This window comes from Gobio gobio, assembly GCF_949357685.1.
Source record: "Gobio gobio genome assembly, chromosome: 23".
Taxonomy (NCBI): Eukaryota; Metazoa; Chordata; class Actinopteri; order Cypriniformes; family Gobionidae; genus Gobio; species Gobio gobio.
In genome coordinates this window covers 29372632-29392850 of record NC_137119.1, presented here as the reverse complement: position 1 = coordinate 29392850, position 20219 = coordinate 29372632, and the positions used below count along the sequence as shown (strand labels likewise).

At 41.1% G+C, this 20219-nt stretch overlaps 1 protein-coding gene across 1 annotated transcript; it reads left to right on the top strand.

The window, feature by feature from the left end:
* Window positions 1–6361: 6361 nt before the first annotated feature.
* Window positions 6362–15228, top strand: mbtps2 (membrane-bound transcription factor peptidase, site 2). The gene is made up of 11 exons (XM_079806700.1): window positions 6362–6762; window positions 7577–7725; window positions 8246–8384; window positions 8512–8615; window positions 11545–11672; window positions 11830–11948; window positions 12026–12206; window positions 12775–12869; window positions 13224–13419; window positions 13504–13579; window positions 13716–15228. The coding sequence occupies exons 1-11, from the start codon at window positions 6688–6690 to the stop codon at window positions 13936–13938; spliced, it is 1485 nt and encodes a 494-aa protein (XP_079662826.1). The 5' UTR covers window positions 6362–6687; the 3' UTR covers window positions 13939–15228.
* The last annotated feature ends 4991 nt before the right edge of the window (window positions 15229–20219 follow it).

Sequence of the window (20219 nt, the reverse complement as noted above, 5' to 3'; positions counted from 1 at the left end):
CAGGCCATAAAAGGTGAGTGTTGTATTATAATGAGCAGCACTATACTGTCCCTTTCAGTGTATGTTGTCTATTTTACGGGACATAAAACCTTTAAGAGCCTGAGGGGCTGACAAGATCACTCCCACCCAGAAAGGCTTGGTTCCTGGATGGAAAAGTTTTGCATGTTTCACACACACATTTGAAACTCTCATTTGTACCAATGTGCTTTACATTCAAAGCCTATAGTGACTTTTAGAGACAAATTGACCATCTTGTTGGGTGACTGCATCATTTTCTTATAGGTCAACAGTAATGCCTGATACATCTTTATTAAATTGCAAATTTGAAGGGAGGTCTTGTGAGTACAAAAAACACAGAGGCCAAATTATCAAAGTGAAGAGCATATTTGTTCAGCTGGAAACTAAAGTGTAGGCTAGTTCACACAAAGATACAGATAAGTTTATGGCGCAAATGAGATGTGATCTTCAGCAAATGCAAATAAAAAAGCACATGTAGTCTTAGCTCAATGCTAAGTAGCAATGCTTTATTCCTAAACAAGCTTTTTTTTGTTGTTGTCTAGGATCTTTCAAATGAATCAGTTGAAACGGTTCACAAAACCAATCCGACCCTGACCCTGTGATTGGTAAGTTGAGAACCGATGAGAGAGCTAGTAAGAACATTTGAAGTGAAATTAAATTTTGACTGAAGAGGGCAAAAAAGTTATGTTTACGAAAATTAGATTGTCACATGTACTGTGCAACTAGGCTACCTGCAGGCTAATTTGGTCTTAAAAGCCAAACTAATACAAATAAAACTGGAAATGTGTTTTAACAACACATGAAATTGAATGTTTGTATTTTTATGTAAATGTAAATTATATTTAGGTTTTAAATGACTGTTTTATGACGTGAATCATAAAAAAATACAATAAAGATCCTTATTGATGAATAAAAACGTGGAAGAAAGCGATGAATTAAAAGCATCACTGAAACATTTTTAACAATCTCCCTGCATCCCAATGCGCATACTATCCACCCTAAATAGTATTGAATATCACTAATGTCACATATGTCACATACTATCCATCCTACTATTTAGGATGGATAGTACGTAGTATGCACATTGGGATGTAGGCTTTGTTCAAAAGAACCGATTCGCGGAAATGAGTCGAAGTTCCCATTCAGTCGGTCAACTCGGTACAACACATGACTATGGGATATCGCGCTCTAGCGCCATCTGCTGAAGACACCTTTATTCACGCCTGAAAGGCCAATGACGCATGACGACGTGGGCGGGGTCACGACCCACAGCATATAAATGCAGTCGTATGCGTCATTTCCCTTGTTCTTCAGCTCTTCACCGTGCTGCTTGAACACCATCACGCCACATTTTCGCAAGAAAAGCCCACGGTGGTGATTATTGTCGAAATTAAGGCAAAAAGAGAAAGCTTATTTAGCAACAAGTTTAGCTTTGCTAACGAAAGGCTAATAAGTTTTTCTCAAACAAAATGTTCAAACTTATGCCACATTCACAAGATAATCCACAGTGATGACTCTTGTTAATGGAAAAGACATAAAAGAGAAGTTTTTGGCTTGAGTTTAGTACAACTAACAAATGGCTAATAAATTTTGTCATGATAAATATCTGAACAGGTTATCTCCCCTGTCCTATGGCATGTGGGTGTTCATGGTATAATCATAAGTAGGGTGTTCAGCATGCTCGGGCGGCTCTCGAGGGAGCCGCTTGCGAGCATTATGAGAGCTGACACTCAGGCTGCTCCGCTCTCGGCTGGCCGTGTTCGATGAGGCCGGCCAGCCTCGTGAGCCCCGTGGATCGGTCCCGCATCCGCCGAGGCGGTGCGGCGAGGCCGGTCATGGGGCTCACGGATGGACTGTCAGCGGGACTTGGGACTGCTGAGGCATCTTCCCAGTCTTTGTCTAATTAGGCTGGACTAGATCTCTCCAACCCCAGTGCGTGTACGTTGTGCCCTACCGGCAGCTCTGCCGTTTCGCTTGGCGGGGCAGTGGTCGAACACGGCCCGCTCCTGTCTTCAGGTGCTGATCCAGATACGGTGATCGCCGGTTTTGGAGGCCACGGAGAGTTGGGATGATCGGGTATAGACCGAGGAGTGTCGGTGTAGCGTTCACGGGGTGATTCGGTCTCGCTAGAAGCGGGCGAGGAATGCTCTGATGATATATATTTTCAAACCGGGCAGATCGCGTCTCCCCGAGGTGGGTGAAAGTGAAATGATAGCCCTTGAATTGATCTGTGTTGGAGAGCGGCAACAAAGTTTGTCGATAGTCCTGCCGTGATACAGAAGCTTGCGGGTTTGATTCCTGTAAAATCAGCGATGCAAACTCGCCTGCCGATCTATCCAGATTGGGCAGTAACCCAGCAAAATAACGGGTTCAGTTTAAGTATGTTGTCAATAAAATGTGTGTTGAGCATACAAGACCTCATGTGTTGATTTGTTAAAACAATCAGATTGCACTGGAACCTCTAACCTCACAGTCTGGCCGTATGCCGACAGATGAGAATAATGCAGTGTTATGCAATTTACAGTGATGTTTGCAGAAGGACGCGGGATTCCACAAGTGATGCTTGAGAATCCTCCTCGCTGTCTGCCTTGAACGGTGGCGCGTAAGCGCACTAACAACACCATGGCTTCTTCGCACGATTCCAGTAGGGCTGTCGGCTGCGGTTTCTCTCGCGCCCCCCTCTGGTTTGGCGGAGTAATTGCAACTTCATTGTTTGAGAGGGGAAATCCGTGCTCTCCTCAGCAAAATGGCAATTCAAGTTTTGCCACAAGGGAAAATGGAGAAAGAGATTTTTCAGAGTAAATTCCTCCTCCTCCTCCTCCTCCAAAAAAAAAATAAAAAAAAAAATACCAGACTTGCAGCAGTTGAACAAACACTTTAGAGTGGTTAATGTGTCAAGTTCAAAAATGCTTGCAGTATGTCACCTGTTCTGCCCTCTGCATCCTCGGGATCGGCTTACATCGGTGTGTTTTTGCCCGATGCATCTTGCCACAATCAAACAGGAGCACAGAAAACATTTCTGAGGTCTCCGTTGATGGGATTGCCTATAGATCCTAATGGCACTGCGCATATCTGAAAGATATGCAGAAGCGGTGTTGGTTCTGCTGTGCCATCAGAGCATAATATTGTTCTCCTATTTGGATGACGTGCTCCTGGCTGCAGACAGCAGGGAACACGCAGTGTTGTAAAACACATGCACTTGTTTTTCCATTTTACGAGCTCTGGGATTTTTCAGATAATCTCAAAAGGGGCTGTTATGTCTCGGTCTGTTATATCTTGGTCTGGGGATAGATTCAGAACCGAACAGAGGGCAGAGGACTTTTGCAGTGCTGAGACTGCTAGGGCTCATGACCCCGATAGCAGTAGTACTGCTGGATTCTCCTCTTTGTGTTTGCAGTTCCGGCGCTGGGCGTTCGGTAACTTGCTATATGCCATGTGACATTTAAGCATGGTTCAGTAGCGCTGTTGGGCGTTCAGACCATGGTCCCCTGGGAGTCCTAGATCTGTTAACAGAAGGAATTCCCCTGGGCAGGGTTACGGCATGTTCATTAGTGATGACAAACGTCACAACATGGACGAGAAACTCTGTAAGAGGAGAGTGGTTGACAGCGCTGTAAGAGCTTCACATACATTTATGTGGAATAGTTCTCCTGGTGCTGAAACACTTGACCCAGCAGGGCAAGCATTATTCAGAATGGAAAATATGACAATGGTCATATATATGTAGGCAAGGAGGTACTCCCTCTCTGCTGCAATTGGCATGGATGCTCTTGATACAAGGCAGACCTGCGGTGGCTTATGCACTCTTGAATAGTGGTGCAGATCGGGTGCAGAAATGTGTATCTTTTTGCATCTGCAGAAAACATGCGCCGCCCGCTGTTTTCTTGATTATGGACTGGAGTGCCCCGTAGGGGGTGGATGTCCCAACACGTATAGCCCAGGATTCTGCTGTATGCAGAAGGGTCCATCACTGATTTTGGTGGCATCTTGCTGGCCAGAGAAAAAGAAATGGTACACAAGCATCATGGCATTGCTGTTAAGGACACACACCATGGTGTCTTCCCCTATGCAGGAGGCAGATTCTGCACCCTCGGCCGGAACTGTGGTCTCTAAGGGTCTACATGTTAAGAGAGGGAGAATCTGACTATAGCTACAAAACAGGGCGCTTGCTTTCTGAAGCACACCGTGTTGTGTTGAAGTAGCGCATGTTTGAAGTTTGGTGCAGGTGAAAATCTGTATCACTGTGTCAGTGCCTGATTGATACTGTTTTCTTCTCCGAAGAAAAGTCACTCCCATTCCATGCTGGAAGTTTATCGGGCGACTGTTTTCGGCTTTCATGAGGGCATTAATGGTGCTGCGCTAAAGCGCGCATTTTTCGGTTCCTTAAGAGGGTCCTGGCATACTACGATTTTTGCTCCGTTTCGGGCACAGTCGAGAGTGTGAGTTTTTCAAAGTATAGCCTACTCCATTGCCCACATCAGTGGAAAGGTGCTTTTGGCGCATGTGCACTATCTAGTGCATTTTTGGTTTTCGAGTGCTTTGGTTTTCAAGTGCTCTCTCTCTCCTCTCCACCTATAGTTGGTGTGTGGTGAGCGCGCTGGTGCCATTGTACTGTGACTGCCCTTGCATCATCCAAGTGGATGCTGAACACTGCTGGTGGTTGAGGAGAGACCCCTGACATGAGTGTAAAGCGCTTTGAGTGTACAGTAGTACATAGGAAACATGCTATATGATTCATGTCACTCGCACGTGCTGTTTTATGTGCACCGTCCGCGGTCCCAAAAATTGGGCTGCACACGGACAGTGTGCGCGGCCATCTGCGGACTCTCCTAAAGGTGATTATTACGTCACACGGACAGTTCACGGACTGTCAGGGAACTCTCGCGTTCCACTCCATCTGTTGAGAGTGTGAGCTGGTCACGGTATACTCCTTTGGCCAGGAAGGCCGGGTATGGTTAATTTCCCGCATCCAGATGCGTCACACACGCAGTCGAATGAGCGCGGATGACCAAGTTCAATACATGTGCAGTATAATTGTTGTGACTCTTCTGTCGCTTCTGTTTTTCTTGCACATGCGCTGTTGTATGCGCACCTTCCATGCATTCTCAAAAACAATTGGGCTGCATGCTGACGGAATACTTTGGACTTAAGTGTTGATGGGTTCGGAATGCGTGCTTCTGAGTGAACTTTGTCCGCAAGTGGTCAAGTCACTCATACGCTGTGGCATGCGCACCAAAGGCCCTCCTGTTGACGAGATTTTACGTCACACGAATGGTGCGCAGAACGCAGACATCCAAAGTATACCTGGAGCTTTAAGGTCAGCGTTTTTAGGCTCGTTACAAACTGTAATGGTCATGACCTGATGGTTGATCTGGAGGCTAGGTGTGAACCTCCGTTTAAGCCTTTAGAATCCTTGAATATAAGGATGATTCCTTGTCATGGATACTGGCACCAGCAAAGCATGTTGGTTATCTTCATGCGCTATTGGTGCATCCCCTTTGCAGTTTGCACCCAAGCTGCACTTGGTGGTGTTGCATCCAAATGCGGCGTATATGCCTAAAGTCAGGTTGGGAGTATGCTCTCGTTCGAGCTGTCTGCCCTATGAAATCTCTGACTCAGAGAAAAACAGGATACTTGCTTTGTGCTTTGCGCCATTTGCGATTCGTACGCAGGTGCGTTCGGCAGTTGCAGGCTATGCACTCGCCTGACCAGCCTTTTGTCATGTTTTCCAACTCAGCCAGTGGGAAGCCGCTATCTGAGCGATGTCTTTCACATTGGATTGTACAAGGCTATTTCTATAGCATGGAAGGAGTTGGTTCTGCCTGGTGAGGTGTGTGAGCACTCTACAAGGGCATGGAGATGTCAGGGGCTTGGTTTAATATTCTCGTGGGATGCCAGCTGGGCATCACTGTGCACATTTGTCCGGTGTACCCGCTAGTTGCCACTACGGCAACAGTAACTCAGGCTGTGCAAACCACAGGGGTTTTTATAGGGGCCATGCATCTTTCCCTCGGAAAAGGGTTATGTGGCGGTGCTGGTCTATTACGTTTAGTTCAGCGACTTGGCGGGGCGTGAATATATGTCCCATAGTCATGTGTTGTACCGAGTTGACCGACTGAATGGGAACGTTGAGTTATGCATATAACTACTGTTCCCAGAAGGAGGGAAACGAGGTACAACACCTCTGGGCCCCGCACAGTCGGGGCTCGGTGAAGAGCTGGACTGAACAAGGGAAATGACGCATACGACTGCATTTATATGCTGTGGGTCGTGACCCCGCCCACGTCGTCATGCGTCATTGGCCTTTCAGGCGTGAATAAAGGTGTCTTCAGCAGATGGCGCTAGAGCGCGATATCCCATAGTCATGTGTTGTACCTCGTTTCCCTCCTTCTGGGAACAGTAGTTATATGCATAACTCAACGTTCCATCACTGAAGGCTACGTGCTCGATTGCTCTGTGACTGTTGGCCCATAGGTTGGCCCCGATAGCCGCTCTGACAAAAATAAACAGTCTGACTCGATTAGTAATACTGCGTAATGCACGCAAACGCGGAAGCGACGTGTTCCACTGGTGTTTTGTACACAGTGAATGTGTGCTTGACAGTCGGAATTTTAAGGTCGTTTGTCTCTGGATTTGGACGCTGTTGAGACGCATGCAGCCCGGTGTGCCATGATTCCCATAGCGGTGGTGGTGTGTGTGATGGGCGGCTGGTGTACCGTGTATTTGGCGGACACGCTGCTGCGGGTAAGCATTACTTGAGTTAACGATAGAGAGTAAATTCCCATTACAAGAGATATTTGTTGCTTAGCATTGGAATGTATCATAATGGATGCTTTGTAATGCGACTATGGTTCATTTGCCAAGAACATTAGATGATAAGAGTACCATGAGGCAGTAATGATATGGCAGTAATATCAGGGTAAAGGATTATTACCATATTTATGTACCATTGTATTTACATATGTACAAAATATCTTCAAAAAAAACATGTTTTTGACATGAGCCCCATGAACTAGAAAAAGTACCTTGGCAGTACCATGTTTTTGGACATGTACTATGGTATTCTTTTATGTAACTTACCCTTAAGAAAACTAGGTACAGTTATGTTATGTTATACAGTAATACATCAGATGATATTATAATGGTACTTGTATCTTAAAGTACTATTATAGTATCATTATTTATTACTGTAACATAGCATAACTGCACCCATTTTTCTTAAGGGTACATAAAAGAATACCATAGTATGTCCAAAAACATGGTATTGCCGTGGTACTTTTTCTGTGTATTGTGATTGTGTTAATTCTAAAATCTATATGATTATAATAATGTAGTTACTCTCACTAATGTAATAATTTAAGTATAAAATGGCTTCAGACAACTTTGTATGTTTTAAATTAGATATAATATTATTGTACAGTAGCAACATTAAATGTAGCAACTACTGTATTCTTTTTTTTGCCATAAGTTATTGTACTACCTTTTAAAATCTTTATAAAGGTGATGATTATAAAACCCTATCCCGTCCTAACTACTTTTTTGTCTCTTTCACCTTCAGTCGTCCAGTTCAGTGAAGACCCGCTATGAATCGTGGTTATCCTCAAACGGATTCACTCTCTCTCCTTTCCATATCAAATGGCACACCGGAATCTTCAACCGTCTGTTTGCCAGATGTGCTCATCTCAACCCTCGCTTTCTGTACATCTGGTATGAGTTTTGTCATTACTGTCCTCAAATCAGTTATTTTGCATGTTCAGATGACAGTGATGCTTAACATGAGATCTTTAACCTTTATTACTATACAGAGTTGTCAGTATTTTGCTTTTGTGATTCTGAATGGAAGAAACGTGGATCATGTAATTGAAACTTTCAGATAGGTCTAATAATATCTTTAAATATGTACTATATAAGACATCTTGCTCTGTTATGGTTTCCACTGGTGTGGCTGTTTCCATATTTAATCGACTGTGATGATATTTATTTAATCCTTTTGAGGACTTACAGCTTTAGTTATTAAAAAAATCTTAAGCTGCTTATGATGAGAGCAGTTGTTACAGCATGGCATTATGGGTAACCCCCATCTACACACACACACACACACACACACACACCCCATATCCACATTCACTCTCCTTTTGTTGCTCTATCATCATAGTGAAAGAATTAAAAATCCAGAATTTAAAATCTTATTTCAACCTGTATGTATATATTTGCACATCTGTTTCAGGTTCAGTGCTGGTATGGTGTTTGGGGTTCTGGCGATGTTTGGGTCCGTAGTCCTCCTGAGCCAAACGTTGCTCCAGACTTTGAGTCAGATGATGGCAGAGACGCCGGAGGGGTCCCACGAACAGATCTTGCAAGTGGTGGTGAGTGCAGAAGAGGTCTTTAGGAATTAGAATGCAATGTTGGTGCATTTCTTTGAGCAGTAATGACAGTGTGAACCATCTGTGCTCAGCGTGATCATTCTGGTCATGTCTTTTGTTGTATTATCAGGTGCCTGGTGTGAACCTTCCTGTCAGTCAACTGGCCTATTTTTTCATCGCTATCTTGGTCAGTGGAGTCATACATGAGTTTGGCCATGGGGTGGCAGCACTGAGGTAAAGGGATGCAGCATTGGACATTTCAACACTTGCTTATCCCACATTTGGTCAGGATAAGATAAAGAATTTTAACATAAAAAAATTCCTTTTTGTAATCTTTATGCAATTTCGTTTGGTTAAGCTAATGCCACTTATATTACACACAGCAGCTTACAAATTCAAATTATCCTATAATATACGCACCCTCAAGCCATCTTAGGTGTATATGACTTTCTTCTTTCAGCCCAACACAATCAGAGTTATATTAAAAAAATATCCTGGCTCTTCCAAACTTTATAATGTAAGTGAAAAGTAATCCATATGGCTTTAGGGGGTTAATAAAGGCCTTCTGAAGCAAAGCGATGCATTTTTGTAAGAAAAATATCCATATTTATAGCTTTATAAACTATAATCACTGTCTTCCGGTAACGGCTGTACGTGCGTCTAGTTCCGGTGACCGCTGACCCGATGTATTGATGAACGTGGAAGCGCAGAGGATAGAGCAAAACAAAATACCGGTTACATATCAGAAGTCTAAAACAAGAATTATTAAAGAGAAATATCCAAGTGTGAGTTTGTTGCCCAGCCCTATTTGTTTGAACCGCAAAAGTCGTCTACTCTCACCTAAGCTTACACTACTCATATGTCATACGTCGGGTCGGAGGTCACTCTCCTGCCGGAACTAGACTTGTGTATGGCCGTTACCAGAAGCCAATGATTATAGTTTATAAAGTTATAAATATGGATATTTTTCTTACAAAAACGCATAAGAAGGCCTTTATTAACCCCCTGGAGCTGTGTGGATTACTTTTATGATGCATGGCTCGACATTAACGCTTGTCCGGGACAAGTGGATTTTTTGAAGGGGCAAGTGAAAGAGAATTTTACTTGCCCGTAGGACAAGTAGGCCTATCCTGATTAAAACCTCAATAACAAAAAATAAACTAGGGAATCACCAAAATGCAAGAATGATTCTGCATTAATTTAGTGTAAGTGGATAATAATATATAATGTATAACGTAGGTTACTGATGGTAACAAGGTTGTGCTGTTGACGCTCGCGCAGCCTCTCGAGATGAAAATAAATGAGTGCCGCTCACACAGAGAAACTCAGTTAACATACACGGTTAAAATTACAAATTGTGTTTTTATATTTATAACATATGATACAGTTAAGCAACATCACACAAACAAGAGAGTGCTGTTTTCCTGAATACCATCACGACTGAAAACGACACTGATTTCATACGCCAGCTCCATAAACAATTTATTAACATCAAGTCACTTACATTTTAGATGCAATATTGAGTGTTTTTGTTCCTTTTCAGCAGCGAAAATAGTTCCAAACAAGAACCATAACGCATCTCACAGCAACAGCATGTTACTGAATGATTCAGCATTTGAATGAATCGGTTGAATCAAAGATTCAATGACCTGTTCATAAACGCCTCATTCTGAATTAATCATCCGTTTGAATGAATCGACTCAGTGACTCGCATTTAGACGGTCACCTGCCGCCACCTACTGGCAGTTTAGTTTCATCTTTCCAACTTTTCTTATTTGTATATTCAAAAATATTTAAAATAATCTTATAACATTATTAAATGCCTTTGTAACTTTTCAGTGTAAGTTATTTAAGAAATTTTAATTTTAGAATATAAAAGGAAAGCTGAAGCATATCCTATATTTTATAAGACTATGGAAAAAATGCCCTTTATAAAAGTATGCAGATTTAAATATGTAAAAGCTGATTGAACATTGGTCAGAATATTGCTTCAGAATAAATTATATTTACAACAAAAAAAAGATTTACTTTACTTGTTTTTACTTGTCCGAAGGACAAGCACATGAACAGGCTTAGTTCACCCAAAAATGAAAATTCTGTCATTAATTACTTACCCTCATGTCGTTCGACACCCATAAAACCTCCGTTCATCTTCGGAACACAAATGTAGATATTTTAGTTGAAATCCGATGGCTCAGAAAGACCTCCATTGGCACAATGCACTGTACACTCTCACCGATTTCAAAACACAGCATCATGAAGCTTCGAAGCATTATGAATCAGTGAGTCGATTCAGTGGTTTGGATCGCCAAATTCACGTGATTTCAGCAGTTTGACACACGATCCGAATCATGATTCGACTCGCTGATTCATAACGCTTCGAAGCTTCATGATGTCGTGTTTTGAAATCGGTCATCACTATATAAGTCGTTATTTAGTTTTTTTTTTTTAACTATTCTCGTCTCTTTAGAAAGTTATTGTAGAACCACTGTAGTGAGATGGACTTTGTAATGACGTCTTTAGTACCTTTTTTGGGTCTTGAGAGTGTAAAGTACATTGTGCCAATGGAGGCCTTTCTGAGCCATCGGATTTCAACTAAAATATCTTAATTTGTGTTCTGAAGATGAATGTCTTACGGGTGTCCAACGACATGAGGATAAGTAATTAATGACAGAATTTTCATTTTTGGGTGAAGTAATCCTTTAATGTCGAGCCATGTGATGGATGGATGCGGTTTTTTTGGCCTTTAAAATCTAAGGTACCATTAACTCTCATTATAAAGCTTGGAAGAGCCAGGATATTTTTTTTATATAACTCCGATTGTGTTTGGCTAGGATGTCTTGAGGGTTAGTAAATAATGGGATCATTTTCATTTTTGTGTGAACTATCCCTTTAAGTCGTCTGAAGTTTGCATGCACATTTGTGAGAGAAAAGAGAGTGAGTCACTGTAAAGTATAACCAGAAGTTTTGGGTCACAAGTTCTAATTTCACCCCATTTGACTAGTAAAATTCTCTGAAGTCTTTGTGTAATGTAAGTAAAGTGTGAGTTTCTGGGCTTGTGCCATTATACTAGTACTATTTATACCTGAAAAACTATTTAAAAGACGGTGTGTTCTGTTGGAAAGAAGCTGTGTAAATGTTTATTTCTGCATGTTCTTCTCAGGGAGCAGGTGAGGTTGAATGGCTTTGGCATGTTCATGTTTGTGGTTTATCCTGGAGCGTTTGTGGACCTCTTCACCACACATCTGAACCTCATTTCTCCCATCCAGCAGCTCAGAATATTCTGCGCCGGTGAGACTTTTTAAACCAGATACAATGACTTTTTACGGGCACAATGCCACACAACTTGCAAATGCAAAACACTTTCTTTTTGTTTTACCCCTACTTATTCCTCTAGCAACCTTTATAAAAGTATATAACATGTTCCACTTTGTCTGTCTTTGTGTAGGTGTGTGGCACAACTTCATGCTGTGTGTTGTGGCCCTCAGCTTCCTGTTCCTGCTGCCCATCTGCCTGTTCCCATTGTATTACACTGGAGCAGGGGCGCTGGTCACTGAGGTGGTGGAGGTCAGCTCACCTTTCATCTTCAAGTTTTATGTTTAGATGGTGTCCTTAGCGTCTGAGATCAATTTTTTTTTGTTCAGGGCTCCCCATCAAGTGGACCCCGTGGGCTGTTTCTAGGAGATCTGGTTACCCAGCTGGAGGACTGTACTGTTCAGGGAGTGCAGGACTGGCACAGCTGTGTTCAGCATCTATCCCATAATCCTCAGATGGGCTACTGCGTTCACACTGCCAAACTGCAGCACAGCTGGATGGCAGGAAGAGGTACATGCCATATACACTACAGTTAAAAAGTTTGGGTTCTGTATGATTTAAAAAAAAAAACAGAAATTAATGCTTTTATTCAGCAAAGATGTATTAAATTAATCAAAAATAGCCATATAAAGACATTTATAATGTCAAAAGATTCATGTTGTTCTTTGGAGCTTTCTGTTTATCAATGAATCCTGAAAAAAATGCATTACAGATTCCACAAAAATATTACGCAGCACAACTGTATTCAACATTGATAATAATCAGCATATTAGAATTGGATCATGTGACACTGAAGACTGGAGTAATGGCTGCTGAAAATTCGTCTTTGCCATCACTGTAATAAATTACTTTTTATATATAATATGTCAAATATATTCAAATAGAAAACAATTGTTTTTATTTTGAATAATATTTCACAATATTACCGTTTTACTGAATTTTTTATCAAATAAATGCAACCTTGAATTGAATGCATATAAGACTTCTTTCAAAGACATTAAAATCTTACTGACCCCAAACTTATTGAAGTTAATATTACAAATATTAGTCAGTTCATTCTGATTTTTCTTCCATTCAGCATTCAAACGTCTCGATGGCACTATGGAGTGCTGTGGGAACAACAGCATGACAGACCTCTGCTTCTCTTACAGTAATAACGTGGAGAGCAAATTGGTAAGATGGACAAATTAGAACTGTTATAAAAACTTAAATTGGTCGATTCTGTTCGCTCCTGTTAATATCAGCAATAAACTCTATTGCGGTGTCAGATAATGACAACTTATTGTTAAACACATGGAACATTGGACACATGGAGTATTAAAACTGAATATGAATTTTCGTGCTGTTGGTTAACAAAGCTTTGCATGGCTGAAAGAGATTACCAATATTATCTGAAAATTAAAACTCAGATCTATTTTTGCATTATTGATATTCACTATTATATGTTGTATATCTCACAATTTGTTTGCCATCTCAGTCTTGGTATTTTTGACACTTTAAGCTATTGCTGTTTTCCCCCCATGCTAGTTCGCCTGCCTGCCGGTCAGAAAAACCATTGAAGCGAGTCGGACATGTCGTACCAACACAGACTGTCAAACGGACTTCATCCCAAGCTTGTGTTTAATCCCATCTCTGGAGAACCAGACCAGGCTGATCCGGGTCAAACACCCACCACAAACAGACATGCTGTTTGTTGGCTACCCTTCACACCTTCAGTACTCGGGTCAGACATTTATTTGAATATTTTATTATTCAGTTTTATGTAAAAGTCCCTGTATAAAAAAAGTCATAATTTCTTTATTTTCAGTCAGCCTCACCAACTTTGTTCCTCGTTTGGGCTTTCTTCATCCAGACCTGCCTGTCATGCTGGAGACTTTCTGCAAGTATCCTTCCCACACAATCTGTATTTCCATCACTCTTAAACACTGGAATGATGGTTCCTGGTTCATTTTGGAATCGGAGATAAATAGCTGACTCATTTATAAATGTATGTGTTGCCTTAACTTCTTGTGTGTTGAGATACCTGGTCTCATTGTCCGGTGCCCTGGCAGTGGTAAACGCTGTTCCGTGCTTTGCGCTGGACGGCCAGTGGATGCTTACAGCATTCCTAGAAGCTACATTGAGCTCTGTGATCCCAGAGAGGAACAACCGAGAGCTGATTGGCTTTTTTTTCCTGCTGGGGGGCAGTGCCCTTCTAGCGGCCAATGTAGCTCTGGGCCTGTGGATGGTCACAGCGCGGTAACATTTAGCTGTCTCCTCCAGTCAAACTGTTTGGGGGAAATGCTTACTGAAGACCCTTCTTGAACTCGTGGAGGAATCGACTGGGCGGTTTTACCTTTGCTGGTACTTGCCAGATTTCCCACCCTGAGAGTGCTGCCAGAGGGTCAAGAGTGCTGCTGTACCTGAGAAAACTCTCAATCGATAGGTTTGAATGGCTCAGATAGAAACAAATCAGTAAAAAATCATCTTGATGCTGCATGCTTTTACACTGTGACCTTAGGACAGCGCCAATAGTGCCCTCTTTGAAAAATACTGTGCATTATCACACCTTGTCAAAAGTGTGTCTACATTATCATGTAAACCTACAAATTACACCATATCAACAAATACATGTGGGCATTACTTGCCTGTTTGGACTCTCTGTCTTCCTGGCGTACATAGACACACAAAGTAGAGTTTTACGTTGTACCCACACCAAAAACAACCCAAATACATTAATAAAGCCAAATAAAAGACTTTATTGACCCAATAAGGAGGAAAGGGAAAAACATAAAATAATTAAGAGTGTACATTCAGTAATTTACATTAGGAAATATAGTAATTTTGAAAAATATGTTTGTCATGTGCACTTGCATGTAATGAAGAATTCAGTTATATAAGTAACCTGAAAAAAATGGTGACGTTTAGACTACAACCAACCAAATTTGCTCGCTTTTTTTTAGAAACTACCCTGTACTTGAACATTTGAAAACGTTTTTTTTTTCCATGATGCTTCATCCAAACCACTAGGTTTCAGTATAGAGTCCAATATGGTTGCCATCGCTAGCATAGCATCAACAAGTGCACCTAAAATCGAAATTGAATGCATACAATGTAAACTAAATATGTTTGTACATATAGTGACTAGACACAGCATGAAACTGGACAAATAAACATACTACTGCAGTATTATTGAACTTGAAAGAGTTGCTTAATCAGAGATTGAATGGCGAATGGTTTATTTTTAAGGAGCGTTATAAGCTCTGACACAGCTGTGAAAATGTTCTCATACACCATGACAAGATAAATCTATTGCTAAACATGCACAAATGTGCACGGGAAGCGTTCATGTTGTATATGATCTGTATACTGTGAATTTTCTCCCCCCAAACAACTATTAGCCAGACTGTGGGTTTAAACTGCACTAAACTTATCTTGTTTTTAATGTACTTTCTGCTTCTTCTTCTTTTTTTTCTTTTTTCTTTTTTGTTGTCTTCGTTCACCTTCATGGCCCATTGTACATGCGTTTATAAAAGTAATTTACATAAACCTTCCTGTGTCATTGACTTATTTGCTTACAAAGAGGTCAGTGCTGCTCTGAACATGTTTGCCAAGTCTGGTGAACCTTCTTCCTGTATGAAAACGCATGGCAGTTAATAATATGAATTTTATACTTGAAAACAGATGATGAATTCTAAAGAAAATTAGGAAAAATTTAAATGGAAGCTAAATGCCGTTCAATAAGAGGCTTCAAGAACACTTGGATGAAACACTTTCCCTAAGGTCAAATTTTCTAGGAAATTCATCAGATGGGATAATACTGGCATCTACTGGCAGAAAATATTCAGTAATCATTTTTATTACAGAATATTTTCTGCCAGTAGATGCCAGTATTATCCCAGGCGACGAATTTCCTAGAAAATTAGACCTTAGGGAAAGTGTTTCATCCAAGTGTTGTTTAATCATTTTGGCATGATGTAGAGATACAAGGCTTGTTTGATTGTAATACTGAATTTACATCTTAAAAACATCTTACCACAGTGACTTACACGAGCCGCATATGAAGCTAGAAATGATGTGAGGACATCTTGAGAAAAGGGGATGGAGAGAAGGGCTTCATGGGCGAAAGGAGTTGGTTTTGTCAGATTGAGCTGCTGATGATGGCCTTGTTTTCAAAGAAGGTGATCAAGTTCTCAACGGGGAGGATATGTTTTTTTTGTGGCAATGGAAATGTGATGTCTGGGATCATCTGATGTCAGGAAAGGTGTGTGTGTGTATTCTCAAGGACATCAGTATGTGGATTGCTCTCAAAGATAGTGGCTGTCAGTCAGCTAATGGCTACTGCATGTCTCTTTTCCCCTGATGAAAGGCTCTATGGGAAAACGATAGCAATTATGTGGTCAGGTTGCCAGCATTTATCATCTCAACTGTATTTGAACTTGCATAACTGTGAGGTTTTTTTCCATGCTTGACTTTTCACATTTTTCATAGTTTATGACCCATTATATCCCAAGTATCTCTTGAGGGATCTGTCCATAGGGTTCTTGGCCTTTTCATTATTTTTGGACGACCTTAATGATCTGCATAAATTAACAACTATTGATTCTTTGTTAGGAAGAAGCATCAATTCATGGAAATGTTCCATGAAGATTTTTTTGAGAACAATGACTGGCTGAACAATGACTGGCACACTTTGAGACAGGGACAGAAGTTCATGGGTCAAGCTTTAGTTTTCCCTCAAGTCCTTCTGTCAAGTTGTTTTCGCACCAGCATTCAGCATTTCTGACTTCAGTTTGTGTCTGGGTCACATGGCATCTGATCATTGGTCAGTTCTGCTTCTTTTGAAGATCTTCATCAACTTGTCCATGATGTTATTTCACGCCTCTAAGACATGACTCGGGTGCTTGCATTTTGTCAAATGTTTCCTGGTCCATCGGTTTATCCAAAGTTCTCCTGTAAGGGTTGTATATTTTGGTTTGTACTGCTTTGCTATAATTATTTTTCTGAGTTTTTTTTTCATTTAGGGTTTTCTCCGAAGAAGGGTGTGTTGACGTTGCATTTGGGATGTGCCCCCTGGGAAGATGGAGGACTGTATGTCTGTGCTATTTCAGAGTGAAAATAATTACACGTGGATGTGGTTGTGCGTAGGGAGACCAGGCTCCTCCCCTCTTACCATCACCCAGAAAGCCTTGGGGCTGTTTATATGCGTAATACTATATATGTATATGTATATATATAGTTGGTGTGTTATATATTGTTTCCTTTGAAAGGAACATTCTATAGGATCTTTGTGCCTTTTAGTATGACCATGATCATTATGTTTGTGTTGTCATAATCAGCTTCTGTGTTTTTCAAGTGGAATGTGATTCACAAGCTCAAATGTTCAGACACCATAAAAGAGACACTTTTCCCATCTTTTTCTCTCTTCTTTGTTTTAGGACAGTATCTGTGTACATTCTCCATTCTCTATGAAGATAAGTCTGTTACAGGTACATGATGTGCATGTTTGTTGGTTTTTGAGAGAGGAAGAGATTGTTCATAGCTACTTGTACTATATGTACTTTTGTTAAATTGGAAATCCTTCTATTAGTCAAAAACAAATGAGAAGAAATGTTGACATACACTATATTGCCAAAAGTATTGGGACACCCCTCCAAATCATTGAATTCTGGAGTTCCAATCACTTCCATGGCCACAGCTGTATAAAATCAAGCACCTAGGCATGCAGATGCTTCCACAAACATTTGTGAAAGAATGGGTCGCTCTCAGGAGCTCAATGAATTCAAGTGTGGTACAGTGATAGGTTGCCACCAAGCGGCAACCTCCCGCAGTTTCTCTTGAAGCCAATACGGAAGTGACATATACTGCAATTCATCGACTGGCCGCTAGGAACTGGCTCCAGAAGTGAGCAGAATCTCATTGAGCCCCATGTTAAAATGCCCAACCTTACAGCAGATTAAAACATGTTTACAGCCTGGTACAAATTGTGGTTTTGGTCTATACGGCTAATTTTGCCCTTCACGACAACTGTGAGGGGGGTGAATTTTTTTATAACTCATTCGTTTACATTATATAAAGCATTAAAGTTCTGCATAATTAAGGGCGTGACCACTTCGAGTGACAGGCGGATAGCCATTTATCTGTTGTCTGTTAGTCATTGCGTCACTTCAGCTCCGCCCACATCCCACCTTTTTGCCCATTTTCTGTTATCCGGGAGTGATGCGCTGCCAAGATGGCAACGGCCAGCTCGTCCCTACTTTGCGCTTCAGAGCGGCTCATCAGAATCCTATGGGTGATGTCACGGACACTACGTCCATATTTTTTTACAGTCTATGGTTGCCACCTGTGCAATAAGTCCATTTGTGAAATGTACTCACTACTAAATATTCCACGTTCAACTGTTAGTGGTATTATAACAAAGTGGAAGCAATTGGGAGCAACAGCAACTCAGCCACGAAGTGGTAGGCCACGTAAAATCACAGAGCAGGGTCAGTGCATGCTGAGGCGCTCAGTGCAAAGAAGTCGCCAAGTTTTTTTTCACAACTTCGTGTGACCTTCAGATAGAGCAGTGGAGACGTGTTTTCTAGAGTGACGAATCACGCTTCTCTGTGTGGCAATCCAATGGACGAGTCTGGGTTCGGCAGTTTCCAGGAGATTGGTACTTGCCTGACTGCATTGTGCCATGTGTAAAGTTTGGTGGAGGGGGGATTATGGTGTGGGGGTTGTTTTTCAGGGGTTGGGCTTGGCCCCTTAGTTCCACTGAAAGGAACTCTTAATGCTTCAGCATACCAAGACATTTTAGACAATTTCTACTCCCAACTTAGGGAACAGTTTGGGGATGACCCCTTCCTGTTCCAACATGACTGCGCACCAGTGCACAAAGCAAGGTCTATAAAGACATGGATGAGCGAGTTTGGTGTGGAGAAACTTAGTTGACTGAGTCCTGAGTCCTGACCTAAACCCAAAAGAACACCTTTGGATGAATTCGAGCAGAGACTGCCTTCTTGTCCAACATCAGTGCCTGACCTCACAAATGCGCTTCTAGAATATTAGTCAAAAATTCCCATAAACACACTCCTAAACCTTGTGGAAAGCCTTCCCAGAAGAGTTGAAGCTGTTATAGCTGCATAGGGGGGGCCAACTCCATATTAAGCCCTACGGATTAAGAATGGGATGTCATTAAAGTTAATGTGCATGTAATGGCAGGCATCCCAAAACTTTTGGCAAAATAGTGTAAATGTCCCTACAGGTGCTTGTGTAATCGAAACGTGTCTATTCCAGGTAACGTGTCTGTCCCACAAACACAACATTCATTAAAAATATCTTTAACAGCTATTTTAGTGAATGTAAAAGGCACTTATAGGTAATGACCCTTGTTTTTCCTGTGGGCATGTGGTTAGCTGAGGCACCAACAATCTCATGTTGTCACATCATCTTTTTTCTTTTCTTTTGTAGGGCAAAGGCAGCTGCATGAGTGATAGGAGTGCTTGTTTCTGCATAATACTCTAAATTGAAGGTTTGGCCTGATAAGGTTTTGTAAACTTGGCTTCATATACTGAGTTTGGGAAACAGAAACCACAAATATCTGCAGGGTATGACCAATTTAGACAAATGACAATGGCAATGTTCTATGAATTTTCCAGCTGGTATTTAACTGTTGACAGTGATGATATTTTAGCAATTATGTACCATGTTAACTATAATTTCCACCAAAAGACCCATTATAGTAAAATACTAATAATGTTACTGCAGCTATTGTTACTGATATTACTTGTAATAATGTTATAACTTTTGGCACCACTGTCGTCTTTTAATACATTTTTATTACATTTAGTTTTTATAGTAATTGTAATACAAAAAATAAAAGTATATTATATAAATACATATTTTTAATGAAATAAATGCAGCCTTTGTTAGCATTTTTAAGTGTCTTAAGTTTAGTGAGTAGTGTTGGTGAAAATATATAATATATATTTTTGTTATTTTGTTTTTATGTTTATAGAAAATAAAAGTACATTTAATAATTCTACTTTAATTTGATAAATTATGATTGGTATAATGGTATATTTTTGTAAGAAATGTCTTAGATTGTTAGCCTTTATTAAATACATTTTAATGTGTATAAACGTTTATTCTTGAATTGAGGAACTCTCTCTCTCGCTCTCTCTCTCTCTCTCTCTCTCTCTCTCTCTCTCTCTCTCTCTCTCTCTCTCTCTCTCTCTCTCTCTCTCTCTCTCTCTCTCTCTCTCTCTCTCTCTCTCTCTCTCTCTCTCTCTCTCTCTCTCTCTCTCTCTCTCTGTGTGTGTGTGTGCATCTGTGCGCGTGTGCGTCTGTATGTGAGCGTGTCTGTTTCTGTGTGCGCTTGTGTGTGTGTCTGTTTGTGTGTGTGTGTGTGTGTGTGTGTGTGTGTGTGTCTCTGTGTGTGTGTCTGCGTGTGTGTCTGTGCTCGTGTCTGTGTGTGTGTGTGTCTCTGTGTGTCTGTCTCTGTGTGTGTGTCTCTGTGTGTGTGTGTGTGTGTCTCTGTTTGTGTCTGTTTGTGTCTGT

Bases quoted from the DNA above. Each gene is read 5' to 3' on its own strand.
- mbtps2 (XM_079806700.1), top strand. From the start codon at position 6,688: ATGATTCCCATAGCGGTGGTGGTGTGTGTGATGGGCGGCTGGTGTACC. The intron at 8,616-11,544 runs GTAAAGGGATGC...TGTTCTTCTCAG, and splicing joins CATGGGGTGGCAGCACTGAG to GGAGCAGGTGAGGTTGAATG. The intron at 12,207-12,774 runs GTACATGCCATA...TCTTCCATTCAG, and splicing joins CAGCTGGATGGCAGGAAGAG to CATTCAAACGTCTCGATGGC.